The sequence below is a fragment of the Tachyglossus aculeatus genome (genome assembly GCF_015852505.1).
Source record: "Tachyglossus aculeatus isolate mTacAcu1 chromosome 12 unlocalized genomic scaffold, mTacAcu1.pri SUPER_6_unloc_1, whole genome shotgun sequence".
Taxonomy (NCBI): domain Eukaryota; kingdom Metazoa; phylum Chordata; class Mammalia; order Monotremata; family Tachyglossidae; genus Tachyglossus; species Tachyglossus aculeatus.
Genome location: NW_024044828.1, coordinates 7,635,831 through 7,660,364, shown reverse-complemented (window position 1 = coordinate 7,660,364; position 24,534 = coordinate 7,635,831). Strand labels below are relative to the sequence as shown.

Below are 24,534 nucleotides of genomic sequence, written 5' to 3'. Positions count from 1 at the left end.
TAAATTCTGAATCTTGCTTCTTTCATTTAATATTAGTATATCCCATTATTCCTTTTTGATCAGCACTTGATAAATGTGTACTTAGGACTACAAAAATGAAGTCCTGTTTCATACTTACCCTACTGACATTTGATCCTGTTTAAAGCTGTAGGATGGTAATGGCCAGCTGGTCAACCCTCTCCATTTTAAAATATTTTCAATCTCTTCAGTCAGGGGTTTTACTCTTCTGAAAATCGAAACGTTTGTTTTTCAGCTCTTTTAGGTGAAAAATGAATCATGCACCTGTACAGTGCTTTACACACAGTAAGTGCTCATTAAATACAATTCAGTGAATATGAGGTAACTGAGTCCAAGGAGTCTCTGGGCCCCCGCCACAAATAAAAAACCCAGGAAATTTGCATGGGTATACATGGTTTCAATAAGCCAGATCCTTTACATAGGTAGTCAGTTACTGAATTGACTTGTGAAAGCCATTATCCTCTGTCAGCCTTTGGTTACTCATCTGGAAAATAGGCATTATAGTTAGTATTCATTCTTTAGGAATATTTGGAGTCTTAATTACTATTTGTAAATGACTTAAGTTCTAGTGGAAAATGATAGAAATATAACACAGTCTTGATGCTGTTATTTTAATGAGCTATTTCCCTCTATATTTTTAATGATGTGGAAAAGAGTGGTTCAATAACACTAACCTATTAAAGACCTAATGCAACTGGCAAGTGATGATGATAGAAGTTTTTCATAAACTAGAATGCTTCTGTTGAACATGAAATAAGACCAGCTCCAAACAAGTCAGTATGATATAAAGCACTAATGAATAGCTCTAGTATACTGAAAGAGAAACTCTGGTTTACCTACCCTTTGTAGGCAGAGAACCAGGAGTGTCAACTGGTGGCAGTTTTGCTCCTCAAAATAGAAAGTAATTCTGTGTCAAGTTGGATTCATCAATGGACAATGCCAGGCTTCCTGAAACCAACTCAGAGTTCTGCAAGTTCCCATGAGCACCAGTTATTTTGGCCACTCCATGGCTCAGAGGGATTAATAAAATGCTTCCATGACTATAGTTCACTACTTGAGAGAAGATGGATAAAGCTTTCTTCTGTGAAAGTTCAGGGATCTTGCACATTAAAAATGGTTGGCTTCAGAAGTGCTTGACTGGTCCCCTTGAAATCCAAGTTGGAGGGTTGTGTGAAATGTAAATCACCAGAAAATATTTTTGAAACATTTCAGCAACTCAGAAAATATTGAAAAGGATCACCCTAATTGTTTTTGATCCTGCCTGATTGCAATGAGGAAAGGATGTAATTGTCTCTGCTGCCCACCTATATCACTAGAGCCAAACCACATGGCTCTAGCAATATAGATCCATGGTATAGTGATATCTATATCATATGATCTAGTGCTATCACTGTATCTAGTGATAGAGATTGGAGGTAAGTTGTGTGCTAGTGCATTGAGAATCAATTTGTGTTTCTGACTTGGCCTTGTGTTTCCCTCTGTGGAGGGTGGACTGAGATAGAGGAAAGTTGCAGAGGGGTGATAGAAAACTCACTAATTTTCACTAGTGGTTGATGACTCTATCCACCTCCCCACCATGCCCTGAAAAATTGCAGTTGGGCTGTAAATCCCATATGAAGCAGTGGCCAGGAATAGCTCCGATGCTTTTTTGGAAGGTGTTTCCAGCACCATGCAATTTTGTGCCCCTGTGAAAACAGGTGAGTATTTCTTTCTGGAGCATGAAATGTGTCCAGCCTAGACTCACTAGGTATGGCCAAGGGGCAGTTACCCACAGTTAACCTGGGAAGGGTGGAGAAAAAAAGATTTCCTTTTCATAGCCTGAAGGTTATTAGCTGACCCCTTTCTAAATCCAAGGGGGAGATTGAACCTTTTTCTTTTCTTCAGTTTCCTTGTCTGTGAATTACAACTCACTTTGAATTAGAAGCTTGCCTGCATTTTCAAAAGTACATGACCATAAAAAAAATAAGATGACCTTACAGGATACAAAAGTTACTGATCAGAGAGAGAAAAGTTTGTCTAATTTGTTGGTAAGTCCACAAACCCAGGCTGTGGCAGACTGGACCTTTTTTTATTTTTTATTTTTTTGTGGACACAAGCCTTTCCCTTCCCTCCCATCCCGATCCTAATGTGAGTTCAGCATTTTATCTGATTAGCATAATATATTTTTCCTCCCCTGCCTTCCTTACTGCCTTGGGAGGCATTTGAACTGGTAGGCTGGTGGTAGGGAAAGAGGACTGTACAAAAGAGCTAGCAGGCCAGAAGCCTTAGATTGAACAGTTGGGCAGTTTGAAACATAGTGTGCCATGGGAAAAGCACCCTGACTGCACAGCCTCAGCCTAAACCTAACCTTCCCTGCCACCCCTTCCATCCTGAATTTGGAACAAAAAGTATTTTTTTTTTATGGAATTTAAGGGCTTACTATGTATCAGACACTTTCCAAGGTGGTGGAGTAGATACAAACTGTTGGACAAATTCCTTGTCTCACTTAGGATTCAGAGCTCACAGTCTTAATCCCCATTTTACAGATGAGGTAACTGAGGCACAGAGAACTGAAATGACTGAGGCACAGAGAACTGAGCCTGGGAGTCAGAAGGATGTGGGTTCTAGTTCCAGCTCTGCTACTTGTCTGCTGTGTGACTTTGGGCAATTCACTTGACTTATCTGTGCCTCAGTTCCTCCATCTGTAAAATGAGGATTACAACTTTTAGTCCCATGTGGGACACGGATTGTAGTAACTACCCCAGTCTTAGAACAGTGCTTAACACATAGTAAGGGCTTAAGAAATACTGTAAAAAATAGTGATGATAATTATAATAATAAAATGACACTGTGAGCTAGCTCGTGAATTAGATGATATTGGTGTCATTGGATCCCATGGCCTATGCAATTTAAGGCCCACCCTCTGAGATTAATAGTTGGAGGATACTGGAATTTTTTTTGAATCCACTAATGTCTTTCGGGAAGAGCATTTTGAAAATGTTCTCAGTTGTAGACAAAAACCTATTTAACACAGTCCTGCAATCTTTACACAGAGATGAACTCAGATGACCTTTGATAAGGTAAGACAAACCATTGAGCAGATGAATGTCAAAGCATCTGGAGCAGAAGGCACACAAGTATCCAACTGTGCATTAGAATAATAAGTGTTTCTTTGCTTGAATGCATCTCACTCTGACTTTTGTAAGCAATTATTGACATTTATCTGAAAGAGCACATCCATCTCCGTTTAGACACTAATATTTCCAGTAAGTTTCAGCTGTTTACTTCATAATGAGTTTGCAGGAGTTATATCAGTGCTTGCCAAGCAAAGACATTTTCCTAAAACTATGTATACCCTAAGGCAAGACTACTTTCCTGGATGACCACAAAAGTCTATGTAAAATGATTGCAAATAATTCTCTGCACTGGTGAACAAGGAAAGAGATTCTAGATTTACAAAGCCATTAAAAAAAGGGACAGGAAAGACAAGCAAGTTGCTCTGACAAAGTGAGATTGGTGCAATCATTTTGGCAGTGGAAGATTCTGGTTGAGACTCCCACTTCTACCCAACCTGCATCACTTCCCCTAAGGGAGAGAGTTCCACTAGTTGTCCTGCTCCAAGAAAACTGCAGTCAGATGTCAGTGGCCTAAGACCATCAGTGTGTTGATGGGCAGAATGAAGGGAGGTCTGGGGCCTGTGACCCAAATCATCTCACCATATTTAATTGACCGATGGCTTTTATTAAGCACTTACTGCATGCAGAGCATTGTACCAAGCATATAATTATAATATTAAACTGTCGCAAATAAGCCTCACAATGTAAGAGGGAGAAAGGACATATATTATTCCCAAACTGAGGCAAAGAGAAGTTAAGACACTTCCCAGTGTCACATGGCAGGCAGGTAGTAGAGCCAGTACTAGAACCCAGGTCTCCTGCCCCCCTGCCCCATGCTTTTTCCACTAGATGATGCAGAGGATTTCGTTTTCTGAAAGCCTAGATTGCTGCTACCTGTTTCATGCATAAGATCAATATTTGATTTTCACAAGCACCATTTTAACTCTTTTTGACCAATGTGCTGTCATTGTAGCTTTAGTTTTTCAAAAACAGAGTGCTTTATATGCACTAATGTAGGGACTTCAGATTCATAGTTATTAAGCGATTGGATGATGCACTTGATTTACAGTTTGGTAAAGTCTTTCTGAAGAAGGTTTGCTTTGCAAAATAAAATGCTGGAGTTAAGGACCATATTTCTGGATATGTTACGGTAAACTATTTAATCTTAATCTTGGAAGCCGCCTGCAACTACAGTGCTAAATACAATTTCCTTTGAAGATTCTATCACCAAAATGTGGCCTGTTATCAAAAAAACAAATGATACATTTTCTCCAAGTGAAGGGCAACTTGATTAAAAGCAGCCAACACAATATAAATAGCTAATTGACCATTCTCCAAATATGTAAAGATTTTCAGAAATGAAAATTGAAATTCAAATATTTCAAGATATGATAGGAGGAAATGTGTAATCAATTATGGATGCTAATTATCTGTTAGTGTTCAATATACATTTTTGGTAATGTTGAAATATGCACCCAGAAACAATTATGAAGGCATTCATACTCAATACTTGTTGATGGTGTGTTAAAGTCCCACTTACGATTTGTATCTGAAACTGATCCATCCACCCCTGAAAATTATATATTAACACCCAACCTTTATCTACAGAGAGGGTCTTCTTCCCCTATTCAACCACATTTGTGATAAATGTGGCATGGGGTGGTGAATGTACATCGTGCATTGAGATTTTCCATTTTTTTAATTTCCACCAGGGAGATCTAAATCAACATTCTATTCTGTTTCATTTTGTTTCAGCTCAGTTGAATATTGTGTTATTAATGCTCATCATTTCTTATAACAATTTCTGGTTTTTTTATGTCTATTACCTAGTCCAAGTGTTGGCTTGAAATCCAAAGAATTTGAGGCATATTTTCTGTGATGATGCCCATGTGCAAGAAATAATACAGGCTAAGGGATTTTCTTAATATAAGGGTTTGAGGGGCTAGTTGTTTCCCATGAATAAGTCACAGGTCAAGACATAGAATTTCTTTAGTAGAAGTACCTTATGGAGGTTCAGAAATAAATGAAAGGATCAATTTAATTTCTTGCTACAGGATTTGACACTTCAAATGACTCCTTTATCTTTCATTTAATATGACATCCTTCACCTACTTTCTCTTTCAAGAATTCCAAATCTAAAGTTGGAGATCTCAATGTGGTCGACAATCATGCATTCTTACAATTGAATTCCTATCTATGTTTTAATGCAGGCAATGGATTAGGAATCAGAATTGTAGGTGGCAAAGAGATTCCAGGAAATAATGGTGAAATTGGAGCCTATATCGCCAAGATCCTTCCTGGGAGCAATGCAGAGCAGACAGGAAAACTCATGGAAGGTAAGAATGTGATGGATTCAATTAAAAGGTTAATTGAAGATTCAATTAAAAATATCATATTTTACAAAAGATTATCTGCACTATGGGTCACCTGGGATATTTAGTTATATTGTGGTTAGGGAATGTACCTTCCAATTGTGTTATGTTCTCTCCTGAGTGCTTAGTTCAATGTTCTGCACACAGTTGGTGCTCAGTAAATACCACTGATTGATTGATTAATACCTTCTCTTAGAAGCCCATAGCTAGATGTCCATGAACAGAACTTGGTAATTGATCTTGAAGGAGTGATGATAGCAATGCGAAGTAAAAGATGTTCATCATTACCATTTTCATAATTGTTCTCATTCCAGTTGAACCATCCATTTTAAGACTTAGTAATCTAAAAATATGGCATTTTATTGAGGAAAATAAATCTGGCTCTTTCTCATTGTGAGAAAAATGTGCTAAAATAACGTTGAAAGCACTATTCTGTTTTTATTAGAAGTGTAAATTTACTACTTTGATGATGGCTACACCATTGGAACACTCTAAACCTAGTGACAAACGTTTTAGGCTTTCTGCTTCTTTGAATGAAAGACACTACACATCATATCACTCCTTTGTAATGAACTTTAAAGGATATCATTAATGGACCATAAAACATGAATTTGATAATTTTTTCCTTCACTGGCATTCGGATTCTTGAACACATTCAATGTTAATTTTCAACTGCTATTAAATGTCAGGGTCCTATTTTTCCTATATTGAACATTGACTTCCTAATAACCATAAAACACATTCAATCGTCTCAACTCAGATGCTTTTTAATTTTTTGGTAAGTATCAGTATTTGCTTGTGAAACATATTTGCCTCAGTTTCATGATAAAATGTAAGATTGCCTACTTTTTTTTCCAGAACGATTTATATTAATTACAGGTAAATTGGGTGAGCTTTTCCCCATCCATGTCCAACTCCTCTTGCTCATTTTTGTCCATTTTCCCAGATTTGTTTCTAGTTGGATTAATTTATTAGGTTGGCACATTTAGTTTAATTACAAAAAAAAAATATTAAGCTCAACTCTCCCTAGGCCTAATATAGTTTCAACTGAATTGGGTATATCAGAGATGTGTAATCATTTATAATTTAAAGGCTATTTGATCAGTGATGAATGAGGTGATTAACACTCATTTTGGTGTTATAATATGGAAATACATAATGAATCATTTATTTGAATTGTCTAAGTTCTTTTATCTAACCTATAAATATCTACCAAAAACAATTTATCCCCCTAGAATATGTTTGACTGATTCAGTGATCAAAAGTGAAGTGTTTTGCAGTATTATTTACAGTTTGATAAAGAATATTTTTAGATAAATAAAGATCACTATTATCTTCTAGCCGTGCTCAATCTGAGTGATATATAAAACACATAATTCTTCATTACACATAGTAACTGCCAAATCCGGAAGAGGGTGTCTAATTTCTCTTAGCCTTCTGAATGGTAATAAGTCAAGCTACTGGATTCATGGTGATGGGGTTAAAGTGGCATTAATTTCCTGAATCAATAGCAAAATTTTCAGAAGAATTGCACTGTTTGCCTTATATGGAATCACTGAATTTGGGAATTTTAACAGAAAATTAGTAAGCCACTATATTTCAGTTTCATGAACTCTATCACCCTGTTTGGAAAAGATTGCAAGTTGTAAATGGGATCTGTTTGAACCATTTGAAATATTCACAGTGTAGAGCCTTTTATTTAATCAGTCATATTTACAATGAAACTAGTGGCAAATTGAAAGAATGTACTGTCCTCTAGCTATGGCCAAGTATTCAGAGATTTAAAAAGACTGGTTTTAAGTCACAGAAAGTAGAAATGGCTTAGTGCTGGGGAGACTACTGAAATATAATTAGCTATATATCTAAGATCATGCATGGTTCTTTAAACTTAATCGGGCATTGGGTCTGAAATATAGGCTGACAATTTCCCAAGGTCAATTGTTTTGTAAGATTTGTTTCTCTTTAATGCTAATTTATTCCCTTTTCCTCAGTCTCCCCTGTCTCACTGCCAACCCCTCAGCCATGTCCTCCTTCTAACTTCTAACTCCCTCCCCCTTCATATCTCCTCCAAGAAGCCTTCCCTGTTGAGCTATTTTCTGCATCACCTATGCACTTGGATCTGTACCCTTTAAGTACTCCACCTGAAATCCATAATTTATTTATATTAATGTCTGCCTCCCGCTCAGGCTGTAAGCTCTTTGTGAGCAGGGAATGTGTCTACCAACTCCCCAGTACAGTGTTTTGCATGCAGTAAGTGCTCAGTAAATACCATTGATTGATTCCAGTAATACTTTCCATGTATTTTAAAATGATTTTCCTAGATTTTGGAATCCCCAAGCAGATTTTTAAAAAATTACTTAACCTGAGTAAAAAAAAAAAATTACTTAACCTTAGAGAAGCAGCATGGCTCAGTGGAAAGAACACGGGCTTTGGAGTCAGAGGTCATGGGTTTGAATCCCAGCTCTGCCAATTGTCAGCTGTGTGACTTTAGGCAAGTCACTTAACTTCTCTGTGCCTCAGTTACCTCATCTGTAAAATGGGGACTAATACTGTGAGCCCCTGGGACAACCTGATCACCTTGTTACCTCCCCAGCACTTAGAACAGTGCTTAATAAATGCTATCATTATTATTATTATTATTATTAATGTTTGAGGTCCTACAAGCACATTTTCATCAAATGAATCACTTTCTTAAATGGACTGAGTTCACCTCCCTTCAGGATGGTTACCTTCAGTTTTGCCTTGTTACTGTGGAACTGGGAAGGACAATTTAATCTTTTCCTGTTGCCTGTGACTTTTGGATTTTCTAGGTGGTATGTTTTGGGGGATAAAGGATGGAAGTGAGATTAGCATAGCTTTCTTATGTGTAAACAAGTAGTAACATTCATAATGATAATAATAATAATAATAATAATAATGGGATTTAAGTGTTTACTATGTGCCAAACACTGTTCTAAACATTGGGGCACATACAAGATAATCAGGTTGGACACAGTCCCTGTCCCATATGGGCTCACAATCTTAATCCCTATTTTACAGATGAGGTAACTGAGGCCCAGAGAAGTTAAGTAACTTGCCCAAGGTCACACAGCAGGTAACTGGCAGAGATGGGATTAGAACCCATGTCCTCTGACTCTCAATCCCAGACTCCACTAGGCCATGCTGCTTGTCAGTATGAAGTGGTTTGCCTCAAGCGCAAATGTATGTTTTCCGTCTGAAACTAATATTTAAAAGAATGGAATTACGGCTAAGGCATGACCTAGTGGATAGAGTATGGGCTTGGGAGTCAGAGGGGCCTGGGTTCTAATAGTGGCTACTTCACTTGTCCACTGTATGACCTTCTCTGTGTCTGTTACCTCATCTGTAAAATGGGGATTAGTACTGTGAACTCCATGTGGCACACAGATTGTGTATAACCTAATTACCTTTTATCTACCTCAGCACATTGTACAGTGCCTGGCACATACTAAGTACTTAGCAAATTTAATAAAATAAAGAATGAATAATGGTGTATCTGTAGGAAACTACATAGACCTAAGAAGAAATGAGTGCAGAATGATGGGAGCTGAGAATGTATTCTGATATATAGTGTCTTTGTGAAGGTGGTTCTACTATCTTTAATGTTGAAATCTGACCTTGAGGGCTTACTCATGGATACATGGAAATATCCAGGTTCATGCATCTCCTGGCTAAATAATGGTAAAACAACTTTGAAATGAAAGCAATGTATCAAAGGGAAGGAACAATTTGGAGGAGACTTTGTTACATTAAAGTTATTCTTGTTAATTAAAAACAAAAGGGAATTTCCTCATAGACATAAATAAAAAAATGAAGATGAGCGATCGATGCCATGTTGTGTATCTACATCAAAAATTCATTTATATTTATAAAATCCTATACGTGGGTTTGTAAGGTTTGCTATTTTTCCTCTCTTCCAACATTAGTTATCCTCTAGCCTGATAGACTATAATTAAGTAATGCATCCAGCCTGATTTTGCAGCAACTTCTCAGAGAGCTATTCTAAAATGCATAAAGCAAATCCATTAGAGCAGGGATAATGGTTTTTAATGCTGTGAAGGTGAAGGCATCCCAGTTTGACTATTGAGTTCAGAATTTTAAAAGGTCAATGTTCTCAGGAAAAATAGGGGGAACGATATCTCATTTTGCATAGCAGGTTCTTTGAAAATTGTAGTTGGAAATCCCCATAGTATCAACTTTTCCAGATTGCAGCAGTGCCTGATACCATCCTTTCAACATCTAGTCTGTTGCAGTATTGAGTGATAATTGGTTTACACTGTAGTCATTGGCCCCTTTTCCTGAGTAATGCCTATATTCCAAGATGAGAGGTAGAAATGCATATATGTTGTTTGTGTTTGGCTGAGTCTTCACTGAATACTAAACCACTTAAGGGCAGTGTCTGGGCTTTCTGCTTTTAGAACAATGCTTCCAAACTTGTATAGAACTTTGACCTTCATTCATTTTTATTGAGCGCTTACTGTGTGCAAAGCACTGTACTAAGCACCTAGGAGAGTACAATGTAACAAAAGACATATTCTTTGCCCTCACAGCAGGTTCTCAATCACTATTGATGATAATGACATTCTGCATAAAGTCCAGTTGTATTCTAATTTTTCTGTGTTTCATTTTTCAGTATATTTGTTTGGCAAAGAAAGAGTCATTTCAGTACTTGGTAATTAGAGGCCAGGACAGTGCATAGCTTAGAGAGAGCATTGCTTTGCATTGCAGAGTTTCTGTCATTGAAAATAGCCCTGAATTACAAAATGTGATTTTGTTCTGAGGATTGAACTAGGGAATTGTATGGAATGTCCTAGAAATGGAACAATTAGTAACTCCAGTGAATTCTGGGCATTTGTCTGACATGAAATATTAATCATTAGCAGGGTTTCAAGTCATAAAAAGTAGCTTCACTGAATGGGAAGAGTTTGCAGGAAAGAAAACAGCTAAATATATTTTCCCTCATGTTTTATTCTTTCAGTTGTTGCCTCTTGCTGCTCACAACCAAATCCTTTGCCATAGGTAATACCTAACCCAAAAATAAGATCCATTCCCAGATGGATGCAGGAGGTCATTCTAGAGAGGAAACTAAACTGCTTATCTTACTCTTTTAAGAGAGCGTAAAGCTTTTCAAGTAATATATCTTTAATAACTAAAGTTGTAATTGTGGTATTTATTAAGCACTTGCCTTGTGCCAAACACTGTAATAAGCATTGGGGTAGGTACAGTTTGGACACAGGCCCTGCTCCACATTCATTCATTCAATTCAGTCATATTTATTGAGCGCTTACTGTGTGCAGAGCACTGCAGTAAGCACTTGGGAGAGTACAATATAACAACAAATAGACACATTTCCTACCCATAATGAACTCACTTGAGGCTCATAATCTAAATAGAAGGGAGGACAGGTATTTAATCACAGTTCTACAGATGAGGAAACTGAGGTACAGAGAAGTTAAGTTACTTGCCCCAGGTCTCACAGAAAGCAAGTGGAACCAGGGCCTTCAATTCCACTAGGTTATTATGCTTCCTTCAAGAAATCCTTCTTATAATCTAATAAAAGCCATTTTATTTCTATTCAAATAGATGTTGTAATGGTACAAATTTAATTCAGTCACATAGTTTCTTAGGTGAGTATTGTGCTTCCTAATCCTACTTTGGTTGCCAGTGTAGAGTGAATTTGGATTATTTGGTTTTAAAATTGCAGCTTTCCAAGATAGAAGGAATATTTCTGAATCCAGGGTTTATAATCAATCAGTGGGTTGCAGAACATCCATTCATAATAAATGCTTAATGAAAAGTGTTTTACCCCAGTATACTATTACAGTCTGAAGAAATGGAGTTCATTATGTTGATGGATTCTCCAGTTCATTCCTATTTTTCTACATATGAATTCTACCCATAAATCTGGAAAAAGAAGTAACACCTTCCCATATTGCACCTGGATTTGAGAAGATAGTAGATTAAATTTCTTTCATCTTCTTTGACTTGTTCATATTTCTTTTGACGTAGAATCAAGAAGCTGTGAAACCTTAAGCCAAAGATCTTTAGACATTCATTTTGATTTGGGTATTAACTGCTAGAGTATCATGTTTTGTTTTCTGTTGTGTATTCTTCAACCTTTAAGTTTCAGAGTCGGACATATGGCCTAATGGAAGAGGCTTGAAATTAGGATTTAGGAAACCTTAGGAAATTAGGACTTGTCTCAGCTCCACCATTTGTTTGCTTCTTCCATCAATCAATCATATTTGTTGAGCATTTACTGTGTGCAGTGCACTGTATCAAACACTAGGAAGAGTACATTATAACAGAGCTGATAGACATGTGCCTTGCCCATAATGAATTTATAGTCTAAAGGACGAGCCAAACAATAATGAATAAATTATGGATATGGATATGTACATCCGTGCTGAGGAAGGGGTGAATAAAGAATGCAAATCCAAGGTTAACCGCGACACAGAAGGGAGTGGGAAAAGAGAAAATCAGGGCTTAGTCAGTGGAAGGGCTCTTGGAGGACATGTGGTTTTCTGTTGGACATGGAGAGGGAGGGAGTTCCAGGCCACAGGCATAATGTGGGCAAGAGGTCATTGGTGAGCTAGACAAGATTGAAGTACAGTGAGTAGCTTCAGAGGATCAAATTGCGTAGGCTGGGATGTAGTAGGAAAACAGTGAGGTAAGGTAGGCGGGGGCAAGGTTATTGAGTGCTTTAAAAGTGATGGTAAGTAGTTCATGTTTAATGCAGAGGTGGTTGAGCAACCACTTGGGAATGGGATTAAGAGCATAGAAAAGGCAGTATGGAGAGAAAATAATAATTAGAATAATTGTGGTATTTGTTAAGCACTTACTATGTACCAGGCACTGTACTAAGCACCCGAGTGGATACAAGCAAATTGGGTAGGACACAGTTCCTGTCCTAAATGGGGCTCACAGTCTCAACCCCCATTTTATAGATGAGGTAACCAAGACACAGTGAAGTGAAGTGACTTGCCAAAGATCACACAGCAGACAAGTGGTAGAGCCAGGACTAGAGCCCATGATCTTCTGACTCCCAGGCACATGGTCTCTTCAGTACACCAGAAAATAGGATGGGGGGATGAGGGATTAATCAGGGAAGGCTTCATGGAGGAGATAAAGTTTCAGTTGGACTTTGAAGATGGGGAGAGTTCTGATCTGCCAAATATATAGAGGGAGGGAGTTCCACGCAATGTGGGAGGGTATGAGCAAGGGGGTTGATGGTGGGGAGTGCAGTGTGTAGCTTCCTTGTGTGAATAGCTTTAGACTGAACATCATATGCTACTCCATTTTAGTCTAATGACCTAAAAGGACCAAGAAAACTGTGGTAAAATCCAGTTTCCATTGAGTCGGGAAATGTCAGAGAAAAAAAAGAACAGTATGTCATTCTGAACTGAGTCAACAGCATGGTGCAAGCATTCTGTGTAAAACAAAGTATCTGAGAGTATCATTTTACATACACATGGATTTTGGGTAGACTGAAACCTTGAAGGAGTAGAATTGCTAATTTCTACCTTGGGCATTAGGCTATTAGTGAAGAAATAAAACTGACAGCACATATCAATTAATCGTATTTAGTGAGCCCTTACTGTATTGTACTTGGGGGTGTACAATACAACAGAATTGGTAGACGCATGCCATACCCACAAGGAACTCATACCCTCAAGGAGCTCACAAACTAGAGGAGGAGACAGATATTAAAATAAATTACAAATATGTACCTAAGTCCTGAGGGGCTTAGAGTGGGCTAAATAAAGGGTACAAATCCAAGTGCAGGGGCAATGCAAAAGGGAGAGGGAGGAGGGAAAATGAATGCTTAGTCGGAGAAGGCTTCTTGGAAGAGATATGATTTCAATAAGGCTTTGAAGGTGGGGTGAGTGATTGATATATTCTCAGATGTGAACGGGGAGGGAATTCCAGGCCAGAGGCAGGACATGGGCAAATGGTCAGTGGCCAGATCGATGAGATAAAGGTTCAGTGAGTAGATTGGTGTTAGAGGAGTGAAATGAGTGTAATGGGGTAGTAGGAAATCGACGAAGAAAGATAGCTGACCTAAGCTACCTTACTTCCCTAAATCAGTCTTCTACTCAGAGATTTGCAAAGTAGTTAAATGATTTGCTTTTGATAGGTGAATAAACAGAGAGCAGTTCAGACAGACCAGAAGTCCTGATGGGGACTAAGACAGAAGTATCTTTAGGGATGTTGAAATGATAGCTTGTGTTAAAGGAGTGATGCTGGCTTAGAAATGTTGCTTTAACCTTAAATGTCACACACAGTTTTACAGTTGAATAGTTTATTTTCTGGATGACAGGCACTTATGTGAAACAAAAGGGATGACATTTCCAGGCGGAAAGGTCTCTACTTCAGCTTTTTTGACATCGTGTTACAGATTGTGTGGCAATGATCAAGAAAATGCATTACACATACGAGTGATCCTTTTTGTTCAAGAGGAATGCCATATTTGATCTGCAGCCAGCATGAGTTTAATCAAAATTTCCAACAGCGATACAGGAAGTTCACATTGAATTCTGACCTAGAGCTGTTGAAAAGGTAGTTTGAAAAGTATTAAATGCTTATCCTTTGGTGGGGATGAGCTTCACGTCCATCACTGGTGCTGTGTTGTGCCCTTACTGATTGTGTTTGTTCAGTGGACTCCTCATACTTAGTAATGTCAGGCATAAAGTGAGGTATTTTCATCCTTTACCATGCTACATTGCTTGAGAGACAGGTGAGGGAGAATTTGATTCTGTCTTCTTATAGTAGATGTGCCAGTTTAATCTTCCATTGATGGATTGATTGATTCCATGATCCCAACTGTCCTCAATTTCATGGTATCATTGATCAGATCCACATTTTGGTACCTTTCAATTGTTTATCCATGTGGAGATAACCAGTTTAAATGCCAGTGCTTCCTCCAACTTCCTTTCCTCCCTCCAGCTGTTATACTTTATGGTGAAAGGGCTACCTGACAACACACTCAAAAAGGGGCAGGGGAAGAAGAGGAGAATCTGCAGAAGTTGCAGCAGAAGAGAAGCAGAATGCCCTAATGGAAAGAGCATGAGCCCGAGAGTCAGAGGACCTAGGTTCTAATCCCAGCTCCTCCATGTACTTGCTTTGTGACCTTGGGCAGGTCCTTTCACTTCTCTATGCCTCAGTTCCCTTATCTGCAGAATGGGGATTCAGTACCTGTTCTTCCTTCTCTTTAGATTATGAGCCACATGTGAGAACTGATTGTCTTGTATCTACCCCAGCACTTAACACAGAGTAAGAGCTTGACACATATCACCATCCCCATCATCATTATTATGTCAGAGCAAGGCAGACATGCTTGTGGAAGAGGCAGCCAGGAAAAGCTTGCCCAGTGAAATTGAGAGGAGAAACAAGGGCAGGGGAGATAATGGCAGGTGACTTTGAGAAGCCCAGGTCTTTCAATTTATTCAGTTGTATTTATTGAGTGCCTACTGCTTGCAGAGCACTGTACTAAACGCTTGAGAGAGTACAATATAACAGTAAATGGACAGATTCCCTGCCCACAATGAACTTACAGTCTAGAAGGGGAGACAGACATCAATTTAAATCTCGACACCTGACTCTTCCTACCTAGTTCCCCGACTCTTTGCTGGGAGTCAGATAGAGCAACCAGTTAGAAAAAACATTTTCAAGAAAAAAAGTTGAGCAGCTTCTAAACTTCAGAAAAGCAGTGTTCTGGGCATAACTAAAGCTGAGTGATATTTCATGAATTTCTTGTGATTTAGCTTACATGTTGAAACTACTAGTACTGCAAACTCTAAATCATTTAGAAAGACTGCACAGTATTTCAAATGAAATAAGAAAGGGACATCATTTGGGATCAAATTATATAACAGGGGCCTTTTTAATCAATTTTACTATTTTGTCAAGAGTATGCAGGCACAAAAAAACAAGGTAAATTATTTTTGTTTTCAAAGAAACCTTCAAATGGAAAATGTGTTGTTGGATCAAAATTGAACCTTCTTTCTTTTTATAGCACCTATTTACTAAAAACTTGGATAGCACAATAGGCAGTGGGCAAAACGTATTTTCAAAGAAAATCCTGACCTCTCATTTTTTGAGCCATATTTCAAAGCAGAGCACTCTTCTAAGTACTTGGGAGAATACAATGGAAGTGTTTACAATCTAGGGGACACAGACCCAAATCAATTCATAAACAGGAGGAAAAGTATGTTTTTTATGCTACTTATTTTATTTATGCCCATAACCAAGTGCAAGGGTGATGCAGAAGGGAAAGGGAGTAGGGGAAAAGAGGGCTTAGTTAGGGAATGGTTCTTGGAGGAGATGTGATTGTAATAAGGCTTTGAAGGTGAGGAGGGTAAATGTCTGTTGGATATGAAGTGGGAGGGAGTTCCAGGCCAATGGCAAGATTAGACAAGATTGAGGTACAGTGAGTAGATTGGTGTTCAAGAAGCAAAGTGAGCATGCTGGGTTATAAAGGAAATCAGCAAGGAAAGATAGGAGGAGGGAAGGTGATTGAGTGTTTTAAATCTGATGATAAGGAGTTTCTGTTTTATGCAAAGGTGGACGAGCAACCTATAGAGGTTTTTGAGGAATGGGAAAACATGGACTGAATTTTTTTAGAAAAATGATCCATGTTGCAGAGTGAAGTATGGACTGGAGTGGGGTAAGTCTGGAAGCAGGGAGATCAGTAAGGTCTTAGTCAATCTGATCTACTTCCCTACCACTTCTAACATTTCATAACCTATTGATCCCGGTTCCGAACTGAGACTCTGAGATGCATCAAATTATTTGACTGTCCTTCTGTGAAGGATAGCCATTTCCATGGTCTTTGTCTATCAGCAACTGAAACAAATATAAGGAATTCTGTGGGTGGCCCTGCTCTGTATTCTTTGATTACAAAAAGCTTATGGAGAATCATGAAAATGAAACAAGACCCAACAGAGAAAACAGCGTTGAGACTGCAATGTAGGACTTACAACATGATCTCTGCTGTGGAAACAAGATGATATTTTTGTGGAGAAAAGGGAGAGTATTAATAAAAATCAGGAGAAAAACTAATACAATTAAGTATGCAAAAAATAATCCAAATTTACCGTAACTTCATGATTATAGAGAGTGGCCTTATGGATTTAGCATGGGTTTGGAAGTCAGCATGACCTGGCTTCTGACCCTAGCTCCACCGTTTGTTTGCTCTGTGACCTTGGGCAAGTCACTTCACTTCTCTGTGCTTCAGTTACCACATCTGTAAAGTGGGGATTAAGACTGTGAACCCCATGTGAGATAGGGACTGTGTCCAATCTGATTAATTTGTGTCCATACTAGCACTTAGAACAGTGCCTGGCAAATAGTAAGCACTTAAATACATAAACAAACAGACAAATAAACAATGTCTCCCCATGCACAATGAATTAAATATGATCAACTGTCCTGGGATCTTGCAGGTCAATTCACAACTTTTTAACCCTTTAAAAAGGAGAACATGAAGCATTTCATTTCATCATAGAGAAGTGACTTTGCTATTTAAAAAGTGATTGCAGGACTGGAGTGCAGCAGAGCGTTGCTTTAGAGAAAAGGGCCATCTCGAGTGCATAAAATATGGCAGACGTGGTAGCCAAGCCTAATCCTGGAGCCCAAGGGAAGTGTCACACCTAAGCAGAACAGGTTCTGGGCTGTAAAATAAAACACAGAATTTTGTATCCCACACCATCACCCCTTACCTCAGCCTGCAACAAACCCTCAACACTCACTTTCTCATGAACGGGTATTGTTTCCCTATAGACTTCATTCATTCATTCAATCATATTTATTGAGCACTTACTGTGTTCAAAGCACTGTACTAAGCACTTGGGAAGTACAAATCAGCAGCATATAGAGACGGTCCCTACCCAACAATGGACTCACAGTCTAGAAGACTTCTTGCCTACTGTCTTAGCTTTGGCTATCAAGATTTTTTTAAGCTATTTAAGTGCTTACTCTGCATCAAACACCGTCTTAGTGCTAGGGTAGGTATAAGTTAATTAGGTCAGACCCAGCCTAAATAAAGTCAGTGTGGCTCAGTGGAAAGAGTACAGGCTTTGGAGTCAGAGGTCATGGGTTCAAACCCCAGCTCCACCAATTGTCAGCTGTGTGACTTTGGGCAAGTCACTTAACTTCTCTGTGCCTCAGTTACCTCATCTGTAAAATGGGGATTAAGACTGTGAGCCCCCCGAGGGACAACCTGATCACCTTGTAACCTTCCCAGTGCTTAGAACACTGCTTTGCACATAGTAAGCGCATAATAAATGCCATCATTATTATTATTATTATTTTCATTAAAGTCATGCTGTAGAATCAATATGCAGTTATGGATTAGCTACAATTACTTGAGTTTGACAGGGTAAAAGCTGAAACAACCATATAGCCCATCCATTTTCAGTCCAGGAACCCATATCCATGCATAATGCCACATCCTTTTAATGATGAATGATCTAGCCTCTAATGACCCTTCCCTATGCTGGGTACCTCTGTTATTCAGCAGAAAAGTTCCCATTTCATGATTCACTTAGCAGAAATCACCTTCTAGCATTGGTTTCCTCCACAGTGATTCTCTGAAGGTCATATCATCAGGACTATCATAAAAAGAATGGGAATGAAATATTCATAGTTGATGCCTCTACATGTTCATACGGAATAGTATCATTTAAGAGATGTGTGTGCAACTTTCTTGTTTTAAGGACTAGTAAAAACCTGAGGATTATGTCCATTCAAAAATATGCTAATTCAATAATGTACTCATTCAGATTTGTACCAATTGAATAATGTATCCTCCAATACACTTGTTGAAGGTGATTGTTTTCCTAATTACAACAGGGAGTTGAGGAGATACACTTTTGCATAGTGTAGAACATGCAGTTCTGTGACTGCAACCTTTTGCTGAGTGAAAGGGACCATATAAATAAAATTAACTAGGAGAAAGCTCTCATCTCCTGATGAAATTATCTTATGTCAAGAAAACCATCCAAGTCACAGCCATTAGTGCTAAAGCTTAGGAGATAACAAAGTCTAAATCTCCAAACTGTGACAGATATTTGGATGAGAAATACACTTTGAACACATTTTCTGGAGTAATATAAAAATTTTTAAAAAAACTTGGGTGGCGTAAATGACTGAGTAATAATGAATGCATCACTCCACCCACCATTAAATAGTGGGTCGATTCTTTTCAGGCTGTCTTTTTTCAAAATATAATAATATTTCTGAATTAAAATAGACTATTTAAAGTCTGTTAGTGTAGTCCAGAACTTTCATTTTTTTAATGGCAAATAAACACTGATTCAGGTTCCAAAATAAGTCATTTGAACTGCAATTTGAATTACTATCTTATTAGATTTATAGAGTTTCTGCTAACCCTACTCATTTTCCTTATCTCCATAAGACTCATTTCCCTAAGAAATTTAGGGATGTTATTTAATAGTGATGAGAGAAAAGTACTCCATTCAAATACTAATGAAAAAGCTTTCATAATGGCTAGGAGATTAAACTCTATACTAAAAACACTTAAGTGATATGATTTCAAAAACATCCTTAAATCATTTTCATTTTTATTCACTCATATGGGGTCTGATCTTCGTGGAGATTTTCACAAGTCCAGTACACTGCTTTATTCAGATCAAGATCCAGGTAAACTTTATCATTTTACTAACCAGAAAGCTCTACTAATTAGCTTTTTGTCAATACTTACCCCATCTATGCACTAACGTAGATTGGTGTGTTTTTATTAGGAGAGGTTACTGGATGGAAAAATGTTAAATTACAAAGGATTAACTGTAAAATATATAGTAAACGAATAATTCAGAATATAGTAAATTATAGTAAACAAATTATATTACGCAAACTAGCTTTCAGTACTTGAGTAAGAAATGCCCAAACCTTTCCCCCTTGTTTGATCTTGAGAGCCAGGTCTTCGGATTTTGGTTTGAAGCAAAGAAATACCATCAATAGTGCTATCAGGATACAGTGCTTAAAGAGGTGGGTTATTAAAAAAGGATTTCTGTATATGGTTCAAGGAATGAGGCATGTTGAAACAAAGTTTCAAATGGGAAAAGCATTTGCCTCCTTTTAAATGTTCTGTGAAAAGTGGTATTTTGAATTCAGAGAGGTGCTGAACACTCTTTCCTTTGAAGAAGAGCCCACTCTTCAGAGTGAGAATATCTAAGTGTTGGTTTTTCAAATGTAGCTCCTTTTGGTGTCTGAGGACACCAAAATCTGAATAGAGACAGATGTTTATTAAAAGAATTTGAAGAGACTGATTACTAAGTGCCAAAATCTGACAGTCCGATCCCTGTATGTGATTCGGTGCATATGTAGGCAGTGATGTTGAAATTTGGAATAATAATGAAAATAGTATTTAAGCTCTTTCTCTGGACCAAGCACTTTACTAAAGTGTCATCAACCCACATGGGATTATAAAACTAAATATCAGTGGTCTACCTATTCCCAGTGGATGTTCCAGTGATCAGTCTTTATAAATCAACACCTTCTTCCACTTCCTAATTAAGAGAAAGACATCCTGGATATACCAAGATCTACACAATGGCATTGTTAGGATGTCATTATCTGACAGGGGGACTTGAAAGATGTATGCATCCCTGAAGCCAGGTGTAGAGTGTTGGAATTGTCATCTACCTTGCCCTCCCCATACCTTAACTGGCAACACAACCAAAATATTGAAAAGTAGCAACCAAATCATCAAAATAGCAATCTCTAAAAGTGCTTAGAGAGTGAAAGTGTCCATGATGTACTCCGTGACATGCCTAAAGCCATATTAGAACCAATGAACCTCAGGACAAGTACCAATATGAAAAAAATAAAACCAAAAGAACCCTGTATGCTACTGTCAGCCTCAAGGATCCATTTTAAACCTACTTTTACTGTGATTCAACTCAGTTCTCAATGAACTGGAGAAGACACAGTAAAGACAGAGAAGAATTAACTGAAAAGTTACAGGTATATGTTAGGATTGAAGTCCAGAAAGAATCTTCATGGATGAATTTGTCTACCCTTCTGCTTGGGCAAGGCTGGACACAAGTCATTACTTAAAATATCTGTTATTTGCCAGCTCATCTAAGCCAAATATGTAGATTAACTTGGTTATTGATTTACTCCATATTAAAGAATATTTCATAGTTAAGCGTTAATCTTCTCAGTGGAATAGAAAGTTTAGTCTCCATCAAAGGCCTGTTAATCGGCTTACTTCACTCAGTTTAAAGCAGAAAAAAGTTGCTGCTTTATCGAAGCCAGTTAGAAACAGAAGTAGAATTTTAGCTTTTATTATCAGTGAAAATGACTTTTTAGATTGGAGAAATATTTGAAGTTCATAATTGAATGCTCACTGCAAAAGTGCAATGAATCAGCAGCTAGTACATATATCTGTCAAAATAGGCTAATTTAGATGATTCATTGAGTTAGTACTGTGTTTTCTAAGGACATTACCAACCAGCTTTGACATACTTATGATATCTCATGCAGGTTTTTAGAAGGATTGGTGTGAGCATATAAAAGATCTGACCATATCAATAGCTAAGAAATCATTTGTTTTCCCAGTGTTAATTGACTGTTCACTGTGATAATTTTCATTTGTCAAGTGCTACTCATATGCATGTTTATATAGACTTTCCAAGGTAATTTACACAGAGATATATCTAAATATTTAAAATATTTGGTAACAACAGAATTGGATTAAAATAACATGTACTGATAACTTAGTATATTTATACCTATAAAAGTATTCTACTCAAACTACCTTCATAGAGTATACTTAGCAATTACAGTGATCTTTCAGATATTTCCCTAGCTACAATTTGCTAGAAAACAGTTTGAGCAGTTTACATTTAGCTACACTTATGTTTTCTAACTAATTACTTGTTAGCCCTGTGGAGGACCCAATTATCTTATTCATTCATTCAATCGTATTTATTGAGCACTTACTATGTGCAGAGCACTGTACTAAGCGCTTGGGAAGTACAAGTTGGCAACATATAGAGATGGTCCCTACCCAACAGTGGGCTCACAGTCTAGAAGGGGGAAACAGAGAACAAAACAAAACATATTAACAAAATCAAATAAATAGAATAAATATGTACAAATAAAATAGAGTAATAAATATATACAAACATATATACATATATACAGGTGCTGTGGGGAGGGGAAGGAAGTAAGGCGGGGGATGGGGAGATTATCTGCTTTCCTGCATTTTAAATTTTAGCCTTCTATTTACCTTTCTTTTCCACCATGAGCTTGTGCTTATTACATGTGGAGTGTCTAACTCAACCTTTAATTAAGGGGATGAGAGAGAATTTCACAGTCTCATTGTTCTGCTGCCTCAATTGACAGATTGTTCAGCAGAGTTTGCTGAATTGGTTACTAAGCAAATTAAAGAATGCTTAGTACCCAAAGGGCCATACACCAAGAGAAATGTCAGGCTTGACTCATTATTGATATTTTGTTTCCCCAGGAATGCAGGTGCTGGAATGGAATGGAATTCCCCTAACATCCAAAACCTATGAAGAAGTCCAGTGCATCATTAATCAGCAAAGCAGGGAAGCAGAAATATGTGTAAGACTGTGAGTTTTTCCCCATCTTTCTGTTTCCATTTTTTTGGCTTTTCATGGCTTTTTTTAATTTGTTGAAAACTGTGAAGATTGGAACCTTTGTCAGTCTGCAGGTTGTCTCCGTAACTAGAAAATAAAGTTATGTACGCTTTGGAGGATTCTTAATAAAGCCAAGGGTTGAGTAGAGAGAGAATTCAGCTAATTCTGTTCTTCTTAAAAATAATGTCAACAGCTCTTCCCTTTCATGTCTTTTATTGAAACATGCTTCATTTAGACGAAAGCCGTAATCATTTATACTCCATGAAAAATGTATGTATTTCTATATGAACTTACATTTAATCCATTAACGACCTCACCTTAAAGAATCATTTTTATCAGCTCTTTGACTTTCGACAGCATTGCAAATATATCTGGGCTAAGGAGGGGGTCATGCTTGGGAGTCGCTTTCTCTCATTAACCACTTCTCATTATACTACCTAAATAAAATAATGAGGGTTGAAGGAGGAAATTTCTTTTGTCTCAGGCTTTCGTGTTGCTTTCTTTAGGGATCTCAACATGCTGTCAGATTCAGAGTATCCCCAGAACCTGGAACTACATGAATCCCCTAAGGCTGGTAGGTGAAAGCCATCCGTGATCAGAAAATCCAAGACTTAAAATTACTCCAGTTGAGAAGCAGCATGGTCTAGTGGAAAGAGCACTGACTTGGGAGTCAGAGGACCTGGGTGCTAGTCCCTGATCTGCCACTTGCCTGCTGTGTGACCTTGAGGAAAATCACTCAACTTCTCTGTGTCCCAGTTAGCTCATCTGTATAATGGGGATTAAGACTGTGAGTCCTAAGGGGAAAAAGGGACCATGTCCAACCTGAGGATCTTGTATCCACGCCAGCACGTAGTACAGTAGCTGGCACATTGTAAGTGCTTAATAAATGCCATTAAATATAATACATATCTGGGTTACCACATTTTAATTTCAGAACCCTGACAAAACCCAATGAAATCCCCACTATGTGTGTTCAAGTTCCCAGTTACTTAGGAATGAATGGACTCCTCTGAAATCAGTCTATGATAGTCTGTGGCAAAATTTTAGACTTTGTAGTATTTTATCATTCGTGGCTTTTTATTAGGTAGAATGAGTTCAACACCAATGATAAATGAGCATCAACTTTATTCTCAATTGTCTTGCTTTAGACAATGTGAATTCCATAACTACATATTTTTTGTACAAAAACATAAAATGTTCCTCCAAAAGGCTCCCATTTATATTCTGGCACAAGGCCCCAGAAATTTTCAATCTGGGCTTGTCTACTATGACTCCTAAGAAATGTATTTTCAGAATTTTCCTAGAGGCATCAGATACCATTGAGAAGGAAAGGAAAAACCCAATTATATCACATAAAACTTGACCGAAACCCAGGACAAAATCTTTTCAATTCATTGTAATGTGCTTTCAGTGCTTTCTCCAAAGCATTTTGAGTTTTATTCTTCTGAAATTTGAACCCAGGGCTGCATTTTTCATTCTGATCCTCTTTTCTACCCTCTTTTCATTTCCCTCTGCTCCTCCAGGACTTCCTTTGAAGTCAATGAAAGTTTCTCATAATGAAGACTTATGTGAAGGTGCAAAAGGGAACAAAGGTAAATGTTTTGAAACGTTTTAATTTATTTCAAAGGTTAGTATTGGGGCTCTTGTTAACCAGAACTCTAGTAGTCAGAGCTATATTTAAAGCAGACTTCTTTCATTCCAGTGGACAAAGCAAAATCTCCAGGTGTGGACCCAAAACAGTTAGCAGCTGAACTCCAGAAGGTCTCTCTGCAGCAGTCGCCCCTGGTTGTGTCTTCAGCAGTTGAAAAGGGTTCTCATGGACATTCAGGACCTGCGTCGGCAGCATCCAGTGCCGTCCCCAGTCCTGGCCAACCCGCATCCCCCTCAGTGAGCAAAAAAAGACACAGCAGCAAGGTGAGATGCTTGGAAACCCACTAGGGAGTTATCCATTGGCTTGCATTATTAGGAATGGTCCTAAAGACCGAGAGAAGGAAATGATGATAACAATCGTGGTATAAGACAAATGTTTATTAAGCATGAAGCACTGAGCCATGCACTGGGGTAGATACAAGATAATCAGATTGAATGCTGTCCCTGTCCCACGTGGGACTCAGAGTCTAAGGTAGACGGAGAATTTCATTCCCTGTGAGAAATCTGGGGCACAGAGGAGTTAAGTGACTTACTCAAGTTCACACAGCAGGCAAATAGAGCCAGGTCTATAAGAGCTCAGGTCTCGAGGCTCCAAGTGCTCTTACCGCTAAGTCGTGGTGCCTTCTCCCTCTCCACATCAAGTAGGGACTCTTCACCTCTGGCTTTACGGTGTTCAAACAGTTCTCTTCTTCCTGCTATGTCACTCTGATGCTTAGGAATGCTCAGGATTGTCCCATAATCCTTACACAG

General features: G+C 38.1%; 1 protein-coding gene across 5 annotated transcripts in view; it reads left to right on the top strand.

Annotated features, from left to right (window-relative positions):
• The window catches only part of PCLO (piccolo presynaptic cytomatrix protein), a 299,418-nt gene that overhangs the window by 197,918 nt on the left and 76,966 nt on the right, over positions 1-24,534 (top strand). For 4 of the 5 annotated variants that reach the window (XM_038741414.1, XM_038741412.1, XM_038741411.1 and 1 more), the window contains 5 exons: positions 5,324-5,449; positions 21,999-22,107; positions 22,641-22,708; positions 23,658-23,726; positions 23,837-24,048. In XM_038741414.1, the coding sequence (XP_038597342.1) occupies positions 5,324-5,449; positions 21,999-22,107; positions 22,641-22,708; positions 23,658-23,726; positions 23,837-24,048 (584 nt within the window). Of the gene's footprint in view, positions 1-5,323; positions 5,450-21,998; positions 22,108-22,640; positions 22,709-23,657; positions 23,727-23,836; positions 24,049-24,534 lie in introns of those variants that run through there. The other variant, XM_038741413.1, reaches the window with a different exon arrangement.